This window comes from Coregonus clupeaformis, chromosome 9 (genome assembly GCF_020615455.1).
Source record: "Coregonus clupeaformis isolate EN_2021a chromosome 9, ASM2061545v1, whole genome shotgun sequence".
Classification (NCBI taxonomy): domain Eukaryota; kingdom Metazoa; phylum Chordata; class Actinopteri; order Salmoniformes; family Salmonidae; genus Coregonus; species Coregonus clupeaformis.
This window is the reverse complement of record NC_059200.1, coordinates 8,740,698-8,758,057: the sequence shown is the minus strand read 5'-3', so window position 1 is coordinate 8,758,057 and position 17,360 is coordinate 8,740,698. Positions and strand designations below refer to the sequence as shown.

General features: G+C 42.1%; 1 protein-coding gene across 4 annotated transcripts in view; it reads right to left on the bottom strand.

The window, feature by feature from the left end:
* LOC121573680 (platelet-activating factor acetylhydrolase IB subunit alpha2-like) overlaps positions 1-17,064 on the bottom strand; it is a 33,327-nt gene extending 16,263 nt beyond the window's left edge. The window contains exons 1-3 of one of the 4 annotated variants that reach the window (XM_041885840.2): positions 16,853-17,062; positions 16,108-16,189; positions 1,127-1,216 (exon numbers count right to left, since the gene is read on the bottom strand). In XM_041885840.2, the coding sequence (XP_041741774.1) occupies positions 1,127-1,216; positions 16,108-16,188 (171 nt within the window). In that variant the 5' untranslated portion in view covers position 16,189; positions 16,853-17,062. The other 3 variants (XM_041885839.2, XM_041885841.2, XM_041885842.1) reach the window with 3 other exon arrangements.
* Positions 17,065-17,360: the final 296 nt, after the last annotated feature.

Here is a 17,360-nt window from a genome sequence, read left to right as displayed (position 1 = left end):
CATAGTAGTAAAGTTTACCTATTCTATTGGTCAGCTTGTCGTTCTGTGCAATAAATAAATAGTCTATTCCAAACAGACACTGGGAAAGTTGTGGGACGATAGATCCCAAATTCATACAACCAGTAGGCCTAGGCTACAGCCAAACAAATTAAAAAGCATTGAGGCTCATGCAACACATCAGAATGTTTAGCTTAAAATGTTGATAAACTATTATTTCTTCATATTATAAACGCAGCAATGCGCAAATGGCAGTAGGCTACACGCGACTGTTCTTTCCCTAATGCAATTAGCGGGAAAACACCATTGTCAAAAGCGCACCGCACATGTGAGCGGTTTCATGAGACAGAGATGAACATATCCATTAGAGATTTTGAAAGAGGGGAGATCTAAAGATGCAACAACTAGCATGGGTTGCTAATATGACTAGGATTGTGCATTTGGCTATTGGACAATGAAAGAAAGTTGATTTGAAAACCAATACAACATGAGAGAAATAGGCTACTGGTTTCAATGGCATATGGAAGTCTATAAAATAATTGCCTGCATGTTTGGTTAGATTTTGGCTAAGCTACTTTGAAGCAAGGTAAGACATGCCTCATTATATGCAGTAAAACATTCAGGTTTCAAACAATTAGGCATACATTTTCAAAATGGATAAGCCTACTGACTCCAGCTCATTGCAAAGTGGTGTGTGACCTGCTGAGGCTTGCCTAGTTGCCTATGCACTTGAATGGCAAATGGGAAGCTTGATTTAATTACCAGTTGAGAAATAAAAATAGTAGCTCTTTTTAATCTTGGCCATCGTTTTTAACACGTGATTGCATTTAGAATTGTTGTGTAATGATTGGGCTTACAAAAGCACGTTTCACTCCAGCAGCAACCAACAGCTAGCTGTTTGAGCTGTAGCAGCAGCTCTCACGCTACATCGGCTGGTATCAATCAATAGACTAAAATGTATTATTTTGCAATGGAATATTTTTATTCTCCTGGATAATTTGCCAGTACCAATGTCATTTATACTTTTTTGGGGCCAAAGGCCGACTGTTACCGGCTAACGGAAACCCTGACACACACACACACACACACACACAGTATGTTGTATACACAGGCAGCTGTCCTCTCTCACCTCGTACTGCTGCATTAGCTGCACCATGGAGTCTCCAATAAACAGCACCTCTGGCTCTGCGTCCTTACACTCCTGAACAAACCGCGTGTGCTGCAGAAACACAACACGTCATCACCAGGCAGACACTCTACAGCCAAAAAGTTATACAGCTGCACCATCGAGAGCATCGTGACTGGCTGCATCACCGCATCATCGTTCACTCTGCTACCGTCTGGCAAACGGTACCGGAGCATCGGCTCCCGGACCAACAGGCTCGGAGACAGCTTCTACCCCCAAGCCATAAGACTGGGCGGTATACCTTATATACTGTATATATACCGTATACAGGGGTATTTGGAAAAAGCCATGGGATGGTTTTTCAATACCATTTAAACTATTTATTTTAATACATTTGAATATTTGTAGCTACTTAAGTAAATCCCTGCAGTCAACTTGTGCAATTCGTTAGGAGAGAAAGAAGACTGCGTTCTTCATTTCATATAATTTTCATTATGAAGCTTACCGGTAGTCCCCAGTCACATCACATGGTGTTTGTTTACAAGCACCATGTGATGTTTACCAGCTAGATATCTTATAACTATTATATTAACTGTCTAAAATGTGCTAAATGCTCTCTAGTTGTGCATTTAGTTTGCTAATTTAGTAGCTAGTGGTTAGCTTCTTCCGAAATCAAGCATTCCCTTGACCATGCAGTATTTACGGTGACACGGCCTCAGCAGAAGTCAGGGCATTCATACTTCTTGCGCATCGCGGAGCAGCGCAGAGCTGTTGATCAGAGCTGTTGTGAAGGAAGTTTTCAAGGAAGTGAGTGTGTTTATACAGCACCTCCCGTCCCCACCTACCATCAACCAATCATGTCCTCCGCATTGTTAAAACATTTGGGAGGCGCGGAGCTCAATTTGGTCTCTGCATGCCTCCGGAGGCTCCGCAATTGCATCACAGCATCAATACGGAGCCTCCGACCACATTTTCGGATTAAGCATAAATTGGCTTCACACACACACACCGACAACTAGAGGTCTTCACAGGTTCAAAAAGTTGAACCCGTTCTGAAATGGACCTGGGGCTTTCCCACCCAGACCTGATATGAATAAATCATTTTTTAAAATATAGATTCCCGTTCCGAACGGACCAGAGAAAAACTAGACCCATTCCGTATAGACCTGGTCGGATCCAGATCCGGTCTGAGTGAGGGAAGCAGCAGAAAAGTCATTTTTTAAGCTACTTTATTAACTGGAGCTGATAAAGCGCGAGAAGGGGGAGAGAGGTGCCACTCTAGCAGGTGGGGGAGGGGCCGTACTGTGAACGAGTGACACGGGAGCAGGGAGGGAGAGACAGCAACCGACCAAGCAGACTCACGCTATAGTAGACTAATAGCTGCCATAGCTAAGTTATTTATCATCAAATATGATTACGTAGTACCCATCTTGACTGAGTCAAACCGGGAGAAGCTAGTTAAGCTAGCTAATGTTAGCTAGCTAGGCTAATTGAGGCTGCAGTGGATCCGCTTTCCCATCCTACAGTTATAAATAACAACTCCATTCAGAATATTAAGTAGCAGCCTACCTGTTGGCTCTTGGTCGTTGTACCCGATCCTTCTCCTTTAACTTTTAACTCCATCTTCCATTGTTTAGATATCTCCTAACTTTTGCCACACAGAGGCTCTATGACTGTAGCCTATTGCCGCTTCGATGACTTATGATTGGCCGCCAATAACAAGCTACACACGCCACCTTCCACTCTCGTGAAAAGCAAGAGCAGCAACATAAATCTCTCGCTCTCTCTCTCAAAATTACACATACCCGAGACAATCAGATCTGAACCGACCCAGACCCGAATTCTAAATTGCGAGCTCACAGAACAGAGCTCCGGGCAGCTGAGCGGAAATGGAAGAAAACTAGACTCCCTGCGGACCTGGCATCTTTTCACTCCCTCCTCTCTACATTTTCTTCATCTGTTTCTGCTGCTAAGGCCACTTTCTACCACGCTAAATTCCAAGCATCTGCCTCTAACCCTAGGAAGCTCTTTGCCACATTCTCCTCCCTGCTGAATCCCCCCCCCCTCCCCCTCCTCCTCCCTCCTCCCTCTCTGTGGATGACTTCGTCAACCACTTTGAAAAGAAGGTTGACGACATCCGATCCTCGTTTGATAAGTCAAATGACACTGCTGGTCCTGCTCACACTGCCCTACCCTATGCTTTGACTTCTTTCTCCCCTCTCTCTCCAGATAAAATCTTGCGACTTGTGACTGCAGGCCGCCCAACAACCTGCCCGCTTGACCCTATCCCCTCCTCTCTTCTCCAGACCATCTCCGGTGACCTTCTCCCCCTACCTCACCTCGCTGATCAACTCATCCTTGACCGCTGGCTATGTCCCTTCCGTCTTCAAGAGAGCGAGAGTTGCACCCCTTCTCAAAAAACCAACACTCGATCCCTCTGATGTCAACAACTACAGACCAGTATCCCTTCTTTATTTTCTCTCCAAAACTATTGAGCGTGCCGTCTTTAGCCAACTCTCTTGCTATCTCTCTCAGAATGACCTTCTTGATCCAAACCAGTCAGGTTTCAAAACTGGTCATTCAACTGAGACTGCTCTTCTCTGTGTCACGGAGGCTCTCCGCACTGCTAAAGCTAACTCTCTCTCCTCTGCTCTTGTCCTTCTAGACCTGTCTGCTGCCTTTGATACTGTGAACTATCAGATCCTCCTCTCCACCCTCTCCGAGCTGGGCATCTCCGGCGCGGCTCACTCTTGGATTGCGTCCTACCTGACCGGTCGCTCCTACCAAGTGGCGTGGCGAGAAGCTGTCTCCGCACCACATGCTCTCACCACTGGTGTCCCCCAGGGCTCAGTTCTAGGCCCTCTCCTATTCTCGCTATACACCAAGTCACTTGGCTCTGTCATATCCTCACATGGCCTCTCCTATCATTGCTACGCTGACGACACACAACTAATCTTCTCCTTTCCCCCTTCTGATAACCAGGTGGCGAATCGCATCTCTGCATATCTGGCAGACATATCAGTATGGATGACGGATCACCACCTCAAGCTGAACCTTGGCAAGACGGAGCTGCTCTTCCTCCCGGGGAAGGACTGCCTATTCCATGATCTCGCCATCACGGTTGACAACTCCGTTGTGTCCTCCTCCCAGAGTGCGAAGAGCCTTGGCGTGACCCTGGACAACACCCTGTCGTTCTCCGCTAACATCAAGGCGGTGACCCGATCCTGTAGGTTCATGCTCTACAACATTCGGAGAGTACGACCCTGCCTTACACAGGAAGCGGCACAGGTCCTAATCCAGGCACTTGTCATCTTCCGTCTGGATTACTGCAACTCGCTGTTGGCTGGGCTCCCTGCCTGTGCCATTAAACCCCTACAACTCATCCAGAATGCCGCAGCCCGTCTGGTGTTCAACCTTCCCAAGTTCTCTCACGCCACCCCCCTCCTCCACACACTCCACTGGCTTCCAGTTGAAGCTCGCATCTGTTACAAGACCATGGTGCTTGCCTATGGAGCTGTGAGGGGAACGGCACCTCCGTACCTTCAGGCTCTGATCAGTCCCTACACCCAAACGAGGGCATTGCGTTCATCCACCTCTGGCCTGCTGGCTCCCCTTCCTCTGCGGAAGCATAGTTCCCGCTCAGCCCAGTCAAAACTGTTCGCTGCTCTGGCATCCCAATGGTGGAACAAGCTCCCTCACGACGCCAGGACAGCGGAGTCACTCACCACCTTCCGGAGACATTTGAAACCCCACCTCTTTAAGGAATACCTGGGATAGGATAAATCCCCCCAAAAAAAAATAAAAAAACATTGTAAAGTGGTTATCCCACTGGCTATAAGGTGAATGCACCAATTTGTAAGTCACTCTGGATAAGAGCGTCTGCTAAATGACGTAAATGTAAATAAAGTCACGGGTCCAGGATCGGGTATTCGGGTACAAGTGGATCCGTGAAAACCTCTTACCGACAACACAAACACACGTGGGTGATTCTCACGAACTTGTTACATTTTGGAAAGCCAAAGACAAACATTTTTATTTTGTAATGGATAAAATACCATCTCAAATTATTGTATATGTTAAATTAAATATTTTAACTGTTCAGATTTCAAATATTTTGTACACATTTTCCAAGGCCATGCACAAAAACATCTAATTACCGTAATACTTGTAAAGTTTGAAAAAAAAAACATAGCAAGGTGAAAATTTATAAACTTTAATTGCCTAAGATACAGGAGTTATTACAACAATATTCCATTTGAAATAAAGGTCATTTTGATTAAGTATATTTTCATTTTAATCAGTTCTCATTACCGTAACATGTGGCATGTTCATAACCTGGACTTTTTTAATGATTTCTGTTTTAAACTATTATTAATATTTAAAAAGTACATACATAAAGAGCTAAATGTAATTTTATGCACAGCTCAAATATTTTGAATTCTGTAATATTATTCAGGAATATTTTATCATTGATGATGCATTTCGGTAATGACATCCATGTTACGGTAGATGAGACCGCATTACGGTAATGAACAAATGGTACTTCATTATGAGCAAAAAATATAATTTTTAACCATCTGAAGCATTAAGAACAACAAATGAATCATTAACTCCACATCACTGCCCAGCTCTACCACCCCCCCCCCCTACCACCCCCTCCCAGTACTTCACGTTTTTTTTGTGTTCTTTAGGAGTTAAGTCTGCCACAGACTTAAGAAGTCAATTTCTCTTTCGTTTTTGGTACCTGTGAAATATAGAAATTAATCAAATTAAATGTCATGACAGCCACTCTCTTTATGAACAGTCCCTTCCTATTCTTGTGTAATTACATAAAACAGCTAAACACCATTAGTATGCAATTACAATGCAATAACATGATTACAGTGATACTAGTGTAGGCTAACGACAGTGTTTTAACCAGTGCCTAAAATAATGCTAATCACTAATGCTAATCACTAACTAGCTAGCTGGCTAGCTAAATACCATTTAGCTAAATGCACTAGCTAGGGCAAAGCAAACATTAGCACTAATACAGGTTGCTACCAGTGGTGGTGTAGATCAGCATGTTGTTTGTGCAACGCATGTTCTGAATCAGATAGCCTATTCTAAAATGTTTGTCTAAATGCTATTCAAATGTGATTAGGGTCCCCTGGGAAACACCAACCAACACTTTGGTTCCTACCCTGTCATAATTCCTACCTGGCTTTTTCATTTGTTGTCATGCCAAACACCAACCACAGAATTAGAATAATAATCATTATAATTCTATGATTCCAATAGTTCACCCAAATGTTTTGGATCTATAGCGCAAGTTAAATCGCAATCTTTGTTTTTGCCCATATCATGCAGCCCTACTAACAACTTGGTAACTTTACCAGTATATGCAAACATTTGGTGGCACAGAAAGAAAGGAAAATGTATATCTTCTTCAGGAGATGTACTTCAAAAATAAGTAGGTAGGCTATATCTTAAAAATCTATTTTTCTGTTTCTTCTAAATTGTATGTGGTGCTCCTAACTTTTCTACCAATGAAAAACAGTGCTACCAATGTTTTTTTATTTTTTATTAGAGCCCTGGTTACAACACAGGTATAAAAGCAATGTCAAGTGCATTGTTACCAAACCTTTCTGTAAGGACAAGTGAGTCATCAATAACACTTGTCTGCAACCTCTCTTTCCTTTCTTCTGTACTCCTTAAGCAGCTCTGGATTTCTGTACAGTTGCTCTCTATGCTTCTCCACCCTAGCTTTTGATGCAGCCCTCTTTCTTTCCTAATCTGCCAATCTTAATAACAAGAACTTTAGATTAATCAGATTGTTCTGTTTATTAGACTAATACATTATTAAACAACCCCTAAAGGAGCATTACACTCAAACATGTTAAGTTTGTCAGATGTTTTTATACCTCAAAAGTCTTATAGGGATAGTTCACCCAAATTACAAAATTACATTGGTACATTGGTTTCCTTACCCTGTAAGCAGTCGATGGACAAGGTATGATAGCAATCCATGATTTGGTTTTGTTTAGTATTTATAGCACAAAACCAAGTGGATATCCCCGATATAAGCATTGTCACACTCCATATCCATTCATCATCTCAAAGTGTAAAACATTTATTGTATAGCTCAATAAAGTTACTTTAAGATGATTTGGAAATGAAATGCGAAAAATTATAATATCAGGGATATTGACTTACATTGGTTTTGTGCTATAAATGCTACAAAGTTGGAGACAGTGACCAGGTAAACAAAACCCAAGCATGGATTGCTGTCTTGTCTCGTTCATAGACCGCTTACAGGGTAAGGAAACCAATATGCCGTTTTGTAATTTGTGTGAACTATCCCTTTAAGTCCACATCCCAGGCCATTCATTGTGTAAATACACCCATTATGCAAAAAAATATACAATAAATGAATGAAAAAGAGAAGCACCAAATAATAATAAAAAAATAATTTTTCCTGTTGGTGTTGAGGCATACAGCTGGCTCTACACAATCAATGGCATGAGATGTGTATTAATCTTGTGAAAAGCATGAGCTGGCGCACACCCAAAAAAAGTTAGTAGAGGTGCTGATTAAGAGCGAGTAAACTGTAGGCTATAAAAAAGAAATAGAGTCGCACATGGAAAGTATTCAGACCCCTTCATTTTTCCCACATTGTTACATTATAGCCTTATTCTAAAATGGATTAAACCCCCCCCATCAATCTACACACAATACCCCATAATGACAAAGCAAAAACAGGTTTAGACATTTTTGCAAAAAACTGAAATATGACATTTACATAAGTATTCAGACCTTTTACTCAGTACTTTGTTTAAGCACCTTTGGCAGCAATTACAGCCTTGAGTCTTCTTGGGTATGAAGCGACAAGCTTGGCACACCTGTATTTGGGGAGTTTCTCCCATTCTTCTCTGCAGATCCTCTCAAGCTCTGTCAGGTTGGATGGGGAGTGTCGCTGCACAGCTATTTTCAGGTCTCTCCAGAGATGTTCGATCGGGTTCAAGTCCGGGCTCTGGCTGGGTCACTCAAGGACATTCAGAGACTTGTCCCGAAGCCACTCCTGCGTTGTCTTGGCTATGTGCTTAGGGTCGTTGTCCTGTTGGAAGGTGAACCTTCGCCCCCAGTCTGAGGTCCTGAGTGCTCTGTAGCAGGTTTTCATCAAGGATCTCTCTGTACTTTGCTCCGTTCATCTTTCCCTCGACCCTGGCTAGTCTCCCAGTCCCTGCCGCTGAAAAACATCCCCACATCACGATGCTGCCACCACGCTTCACCGTAAGGATGGTGCCAGGTTTCCTCCAGATGTGACGCTTCGCATTCAGGCCAAAGCGTTTCATTATACCAGAAAATCTAGTTTCTCATGGTCTGAGAGTCCTTTAGGTGCCTTTTGGCAAACTCCAAGCGGGCTGTCATGTGCCTTTTACTGAGGAGTGGCTTCCGTCTGGCCACTCTACCATAAAGGCCTGATTGGTGGAGTGCTGCAGAGATGGTTGTCCTTCTGGAAGGTTCTCCCATCTCCACAGAGAAACTCTGGAGGTCTGTCAGAGTGGCCATTGGGTTCTTGGTCACCTCCCTGATCAAGGCCTTTCTCACCGATTGCTCAGTTTGGCCGGGCGGCCAACTCTAGGAAGAGTCTTGGTGGTTCCAAACTTCTTCCATTTAAGAATGATGGAGGACCCACTGTGTTCTTGGGGACCTTCAATGCTGCAGACATTTTTTGGTACCCTTCCCCAGATCTGTGCCTCGACACAATCCTGTCTCTGAGCTCTACGGACAATTCCTTCGACCTCATGGCTTGGTTTTTGTCAACACTGTCAACTGTGGGACTTTATATAGACAGGTGTGTGCATTTCCAAATCATGTCCAATCAATTGAATTTACCACAGGTGGACTGCAATCAAGTTGTAGAACCATCTCAAGGATGATCAATGGAAACAGGATGCACCTGAGCTCAATTTCGAATCTCATTGCAAAGGGTCTGAATACTTATGTAAATAAGGTATTTCTGTCTATTATTTTTAATACATTAGCAGTATTTTCTCAAAACCTGTTTGTCATTATGGGGTATTGTGTGTAGAGTGATGAGGATTTTTATTTATTTAATCCATTTTAGAATAAGGCTATAACATAACAAAATGTGGAAAAAGGGAGGGGGTCTGAATACTTTCCGAATGCGCTGTAAGCTCCCAGGAAATTAATGTATTGGGTAAACCACCAACGTTTCAGCATCATCTTGAATTCATCATGAGAATCAATGTTTGAATTTGAGTGTTATGTCCCTTTAACACAGTTTATATCAAAGTTTGTCAGATGCTTTCAGACCTCAAAAGTAGTGTAATGTCAAGAAGAATCCATATCGCATGCCAACAATTAGAACATCATACTATATGCCTCAACCCCAAATGGTTTGTATTGCTTTTATTCGGAACCCCATTCATTAGCTGTTGAAGAAACACCAGCTTTTCTTCCTGGGGTCCACACAAAACATAGAACATGACAAAATACAGAACACTAATGGACAGGAACAGCAACACAAATTTTAACTAAGAACACTACGACTAAAGAACAATAGGACTATTTTAAAAAGTAACAAGAAAGAGAAAATAAATGAAAATTAATAAATTAATAATACTACAAATAATGTGTGGGTGTGTGTGTAGAGTGTGTGTGTCTCCGCATTGTTCCTTGAGATGTGTTTTATCTGTTTTTATCGCTTACCTGAGTTGGAAGAGAATTCCATGTAGTCATTGATCTATACAGTACTGTGCGTCTCCCAGCCTCTGTTCTGGACTTGGGGACTGTGAAGAGACCCCGATTGCGTGTCTTGTGGGGTATGTATAGGTTTTGAGCTGTGTGTTAACTGGCTTAACAGACAATTCGATACTTCCAGCATGTCAATACTTCTTACAAAGACCAGCAGTGATGCAGTCAATCTCTCAACCAGGAGAGTCTGACCTGCATGTTATTGACATTGGCCCTCCGTGTACATTTGAGGGCCAGACGTGCTGCTCTGTTCTGGGCCAGCTGCAGCTTTCTCTGTCCTTTTTTGCCACACATGACCGTACAACTGGGCAATAGTCAAGATGCAACAAAACCAGAGCTTGCAGGACTGATTTTTTTCCTCCAGGTTTTCCCTCTTAAAAATGACTTTTCTAAAAGAAAAACAACAAAATTGAATGTGCTAACAATGCTTAAACCACATCAGGAGAAATAATGTTAGGTCCAGTAAAGGAGTCAATGGAACGCAGATCATTCCATTGCCCAGATTAGCACACATTTAACAAATCTGATATAACAAAGTGGATATTCGTCGAATCCGTCATGATTTATGTATTGTAACAGGCCCACAATGTGGTTACTTAAGTCCGATTTTGATATTTTCGCTTCATAACATTTAGAAGTTGTCCCTTTTCAGGTTTAGAAGAAGTGACTGCTAAATGCCAACTCCTGTTCATATATTCTGGTTAGCATAGCTAGCATACAGAAATTGGTGGTGGTAGTCAGTCTCTTTTAACTAATGCAGTTGATTGGTGATAATGACATGAACATCTGTTGAGGTTGACATCCATGCAAGCATTATACTCAGATTTTTACCTCAACATAGTGTGAAATACACATATAAACAATAGCCTTAATGTAGGCTAATTTTGCTGCGGGGCAATGAGGAGATACGGGATCTTTCCCACACGGCCCCCCCCATGCGTTTCCTAGGCAATTCCATTGTTTTAATCGAGTTCGATTGACCTCTTTACCTCATTTATTAGAAGCCCTTAGCAAATTTAGCTAACAATGGCAGGAGCCATTATGACTCAGCTAAATATTTCGACATCATCAATTTATGCTCTTTCTAATCTATTATACTGTAAATAGTTGAATCAATAATGTTGCTCAAACATAAAGTATTACACAGTTATGGTAATGATAATCTAAAATGGGTAAATGGGGTGTACGAGGACAATTATCACATTTTAACATAATAAAAGAGAAGAGACTAGCTTACCTTACATTATGGGTAAAAATAAATATTTAAAAAACACTGTACTTTGTACAGGGACTTGAAGAAATACTACAGTAATGTGAAACACGTGCTCGGACACATGACTGTTTGTAATGTGAATACCCAGAAATTATAACTGTCTTTGAATATGTACCACTTTAAAACAATATTTCAGTGGTTTTAATTAAATATGTTAGTTATTTTGGTAACACTTTACTTGACACCCAGCATCATAACACATTATGACACGGTCATAACCATGTCATAACAGCTGACATAACCTGTCATAATATGGTCATAACACTGTCATGACCCATATATTTAGACCTGTTGTGACATATTGCATTATTTTATGGCTGGTTATGACACCTACATAAGAGGGTCAAAACCCACATTTATTGAAATGTGTTTTTTCCCTGCCAAGAAGTTTCCTTTCATTTGAAAGTTTTTTAAGTCCTTTGTTGTTGTTGTAATGAATTCTTTACATACATATTTTTTTCCCATCATATTTTAAATAACTAGTAGAAAATACACTTTATGACAATATCATAAGGCATTATGACCATCATAATCTTATAAGCCAGATAGGCCTATCAGGTACATGCACTTATGTCAGTCAGAAGTCACAAAGAGGGTGTCTTGTCCTGCAGCTGAAATCTGTTCCTACATTCATCCCAGTCATCAGAAACAGAGCATTGGGGTAGGTGCATGTCTGACATCAATGTGTGTGCAATTACAATGATAATTTAATATGGTCAATTTCTGAAAATGTAATATAACATAAACATACTGTTGACAAGTAGGCTATGGTGTAACGGAATGTTTTTCCTTGTGTAGGTTTTGACACTTATGTAGGTGTCATAGCCAGCCATAAAATAACACAATATATGTCACAACAGGTCTAAATATGTGTAATGACAGTGTTATGACAGGTTATGACAAGTTATCAGCTGTTATGACATATTATGACATGGTTATGACCGTGTCATAACGTGTTATGATGCTGATGTCAAGTAAAGAGTTACCGTTATTTTTTATCAATTAAATGAATGTAAAGTCCTTTGACCCGAACGCATAATTCATTTTCTGTTAACAGTAAGATTTAGGCCCAAAACAGGTTAACGAGCCAGAAACCAAGCATAGTGAGCCTTAATATGAAAATAAATTATTTACGTTTTTTAGAGTGCCTTCAGAAAGTATTCACACACCCAGCCTGAATTTAAAATGGATTAAATTGAGATTTTGTCACTGGCCTACACACAATACCCCATAACGTCAAAGTAGAATAATGTTTTAGATTTTTTTAAACAAATTAATACCATTTGAAAAGCTTAAATGTCTTGAGTCAATAAGTATTCAACCCCTTTGTTATGAAAAGCCTAAATAAGTTCAGGAAAAAAATTTGCTTAACAAGTCACATAATAAGTTGCACGGACTGTGTGCAATAGTGTTTAACATTATTTTTGAAGGACTGGCTCATCTCTGTACCCCACACATACAATTATCTGTAAGGTCCCTAAGTCGAGCAGTGAATTTCAAAAACAAATCGAACCACAAAGACCAGGGAGGTTTTCCAATGCCTCGCAAAGAAGGCAACCTATTGATTGATGGGTAAAAAAATAAAATAAAATAAAAAGAAGACAGTGAATATCCCTTTGAGCATGATGAAGTTATTAATTACACTTTTGGTGGTGTATCAATACACCCAGTCACTACAAAGATACAGGTGTCATTCCTAACTCAGGTGCCGGAGAGGAAGCAAACCGCTCAGGGATTTCACCATGAGGCCAATGGTGACTTTAAACAGTTAGTTTAATGGCTGTGATGGGAGAAAACTGAGGATGGATCAACAACATTGTAGTTACTCCAGAATTCGAAACTAACTGACATTGAAAAGAAGGAACCCTGTACAGAAAATAAATCTTCCAAAACATGCATCCTGTTTGCAACAAGGCACTAAAGTAATACTGCAAAAAATGTGGTAAAGCAAGTAACTTTTTGTCCCGAATGTTTGGGGCAAATCCAATACACTACTGATTACCACTCTCCAAATTTTCAAGCATAGTGGTGGCTGCATCATGTTATCGGTATGCTTGTAATCGTTAAGGACTGGGTAGTTTTTCAGGATAAAAATAAATGGAATGGAGTTAAGCACAGGCAAAGTCCTAGAGGAAAACCTGTTTCAGTCTGCTTTCCACTAGACACTGGGAGATGAATTCACCTTTCAGGAGGACAATAACCTAAAATAAGGCCAAATTTACACTGGAGTTGCTTACCAAGAAGAAAGTGAATGTTCCTGAGTGGCTGAGTTACAGATTTGACTTAAATCTGCATGAAAATCTATGGCAGTAATTGTAAATGGTTGTTTAGTAATGATCAACAACCAATTTGACAGAGCATGTATAATTTTGAAAATAATAAATGGGCAAATGTTGTACAATCCAGGTGTGCAAAGCGCTTAGAGACTTACCCAGAAAGACTCACAGCTGTAATCAATGCCCAAGGTGATTCTAACATTTATTGACTGAGGGGTGTTAATACTTATGTAAATGATTGTGTGAGATTTTTTTTTATTATTTAATCAATTTTGAATTTAGGCCTTTCTGAAGGCACTGTAGCTGAATTCATCACAGACATTATTATGGTTTCAGTTGGTTTCATGTGAATCACCCACACACACTTTTACAATCATCATATGCTGCTGCTATTCAGTTCTTTATTTTACTCTTATTATTATTATTAATCCTGATGCCTAGTCACTTTACTCTGCATTCATGTACAGATCTAGCTCAAATACCTCATACCCCTGAAACATTGATCTGGTACTGGTACTCCCTGTATATAGCTCCATTCTTGTGTATTTTATTCCTCGTGTTACTAGTACTCCCTGTATATACACTACATCACCAAACATCTCATTCCAAAATCATGGGCATTAATATGGAGTTGGTCCACTCTTCTGGGAAGGCTTTCCACTAGATGTTGGAACATTGCTGCGGGTACTTGCTTCCATTCAGCCACAAGAGCATTAGTGAGGTCAGGCACTGATGTTGGGCGATTAGGCCTGGCTCGCAGTCGGCCTTCCAATTCATCCATTACATTACATTACATTTTAGTAATTTAGCAGACGCTCTTATCCAGAGCGACTTACAGTTAGTGAGTGCATACATTTTTCATACTGGCCCCCCGTGGGAATCGAACCCACAACCCTGGCGTTGCAACTGAGCTACAGGAGGCCCAAAGGTGTTCGATGGGGTTGAGGTCAGGGCGCTGTGCAGGCCAGTTGTTCTTCCACACCAATCTTGACAAACAATTTCTGTATGGACCTCGCTATGTGCACGGGTGCATTGTCATGCTGAAACAGGAAACTGTTGCCACAAAGTTGGAAGCACAGAATCGTCTAGAATGTCATTGTATGCTTTAGCGGTAAGATTTCCCTTCACTGGAACTAAGGGGCCGAGCCCGAACCATGAAAAACAGCCCCAGACCATTATTCCTCCTCCTCCAAACTTTACAGTTGGCACTATGCATTGGGGCAGGTAGCATTCTCCTGGCATCCACCAAACCCAGATTCGTCCGTCGGACTGCCAGATGGTGAAGTGTGATTCATCAGTCCAGAGAACGCGTTTCCACTGATCCAGAGTCCAATGGCGGAAAGCTTTACACCACTCCAGCTGACGCTTGGCATTGTGCATGGTGTTCTTAGGCTTGTGTGCGGCTGCTCGGCCATGGAAACCCATTTCATGAAGCTCCCGACGAACAGTTATTGTGCTGACGTTGCTTCCAGAGGCAGTTTGGAACTCAGTAGTGAGTGTTGCAACCGAGGACAGACGATTTTTACGCACTACGTGCTTCAGCACTCAGCGGTCCCGTTCTGTGAGCTTGTGTGGCCTACCACTTCGCAGCTGAGCCGTTGTTGCTCCTATACGTTTTCACTTCACAACCGGGGCAGCTCTAGTTGAGCAGAAATTTGAAGAACTGACTTGTAGGAAAGGTGGCATCCTATGACGGTGCCACGTTGAAAGTCACTGAGCTCTTCAGTAAGGCCATTATAATTTTTCTACATATTTTTTCGTGATATCCAATTAGTAGTTACAGTCTTGTCCCATCGCTGCAACTCCCGTATGAACTCGGGAGAGGCGAAGGTTGAGAGCCATGCGTCCTCCGAAACACGACCCTGCCAAGCCACACTGCTTCTTGACACACTGCTCGCTTAACCCGGAAGCCAGCCGCAACAATGTGTCGGAGGAAACACTGTACAACTGGCGACCGAAGACAGCGTGCATGCGACTGGCCCGCCACAAGGAGTTGCTAGAGCGCGATGGGACAAGGACATCCCGGCTGGTCAAACCCTCCCCTAACCCGGATGATGCTGGGCCAATTGTGAGCCGCCTCATGGGTCTCTGGGATCGAACCCGGGTCTGTAGTGACACCTCAAGCACTGCGATGCAGTGCCTTAGACCGCTGCGCCACTCGAGAGAGCACAGTAAGGCCATTCTACTGCCAATGTTTGTCTATGGAGATTGCATGGCTGTGTGCTCGATTTTATACACGTCAGCAATGGGTGTGGCTGAAATAGCCGAATCCACAAATTTGAAGGGGTGTCCACATACTTTTGTATATATAGTGTAGCTCCATTCTTGTGTATTTTATTCCTTGTATTACTATTTTTCATTTTATTATTATTTTTAACTCTGCATCTTTGGGAAGGGCAAGTAAGCAAGCATTTCACAGTTAAGTCTACACCCGTTCTATTTGTCTCATGTAACAAAAAATCAATTTGATTTGTTACATACTGGTGGAGATGGAGATTGAATTTAGGATGGACTTGATTCTCTGTTACATCCATGTTAGGTTTCCTCTATGTTTTCTACACACACGTATTACCATGAATCAGTGACCAAAGGGTTTTGCAGAGTCAGAGTCCTCCGGGTCAGTTGCTGATAGGACAGTATGATGTAGTGAGGCAGAGGCAGTAGGGTCGACTAACCTGGGACATCCAGCGGTCGTCTCCCTGTATATCCTCCACTGCCTGGGCCACTGCTGCTGGGTTCATCTCATCACCACTCATCCTATCAGAGACACACATCACAGAGGAATTAACGTTACCATACACACAATAAAAAATCATATGTCCATTAATATGCCCTGAAGAATAACATCTGGTAGGTTATTGACAGAAAGTTGTTGAGGCTAGCTTCTAGCTTTCGGTTTAGCAACAGAGTGGGTGGTGAGAGACAACAGTGCCTGCTGGGAGGCCTCACAGACAGCCAGGGGTGGGATGGTTGGGAGTATCTAATGACAACACCGAGGCAAGGGCAATGAAGCTAAAGGGCTGGAATTGAGCACAAATCGTATCTGCTAATAACAACAACCCACTGTCCTTAGCCCTAGCAATTCAGCAAGCTTAATTTGAGTTTGAATGATGAAATCGAAAGGGCCATGACATAAACAGCAGCGTTAATAACTGCGGACTGTCTGTAGCTGTTGTCTCTCCCGAACAACACACAAGACACGCCCGCGAGTCAGTCAGTCCGTGAAACCGCCGTACCCTACCCTCGTACCTGGAAGCTACTGGTGATGGCCAGTTCTTGTCAATATAACCAGAATATTTCCTCGCGCACAGAGGCTGCACGGCTCGGATGTTGTGCATCCAAGGATGATAGTGCGTCGGTGCGGATTCTGCTCTCGCGCTTGGATGCTAGCAAGCTAACGTTAGCTGGCTAGCAACTCACCCTAATAAATTAGCTCCTCGTTTCCTGTCAATAAACAACTACGATACAGCTTCTCTGTTACTCTAACTCCAACAATGAACTATCTGCAAAATAAATGTCTCAGAGATTGTTCTAAATGTGAAACTTATCGGTCGAGTCGACCCAACCTCCCGCTCTTCAGCATCCGTAGATCCCGTTTGCTCCTTCAATTTCTCTCTCCAGCAGGGTTGCCAGGTGAAGCTAAAATTCCAGTACATTTACAAGTCAAAACCCGCCCAAAAGACCTGAAACGAGGCAAAAAATAATAATTCACAGGAAGAGAGGAGTTGGCATATTTATACAATTAAAATTTTCCATAACGTTATGGGGCCAATTAAGAAGGAATATCACAGTAACTTGTAACGACGTTAGAAGCAAGATTCGGGTTTCCTCAAAATAATAATTATTGCAAGGTATGACATGACGTAATAAAGGAATTTGAATATGTGGCAAGAGAAAATATAATTCGCCCTTATTAAACTCGCCAGAT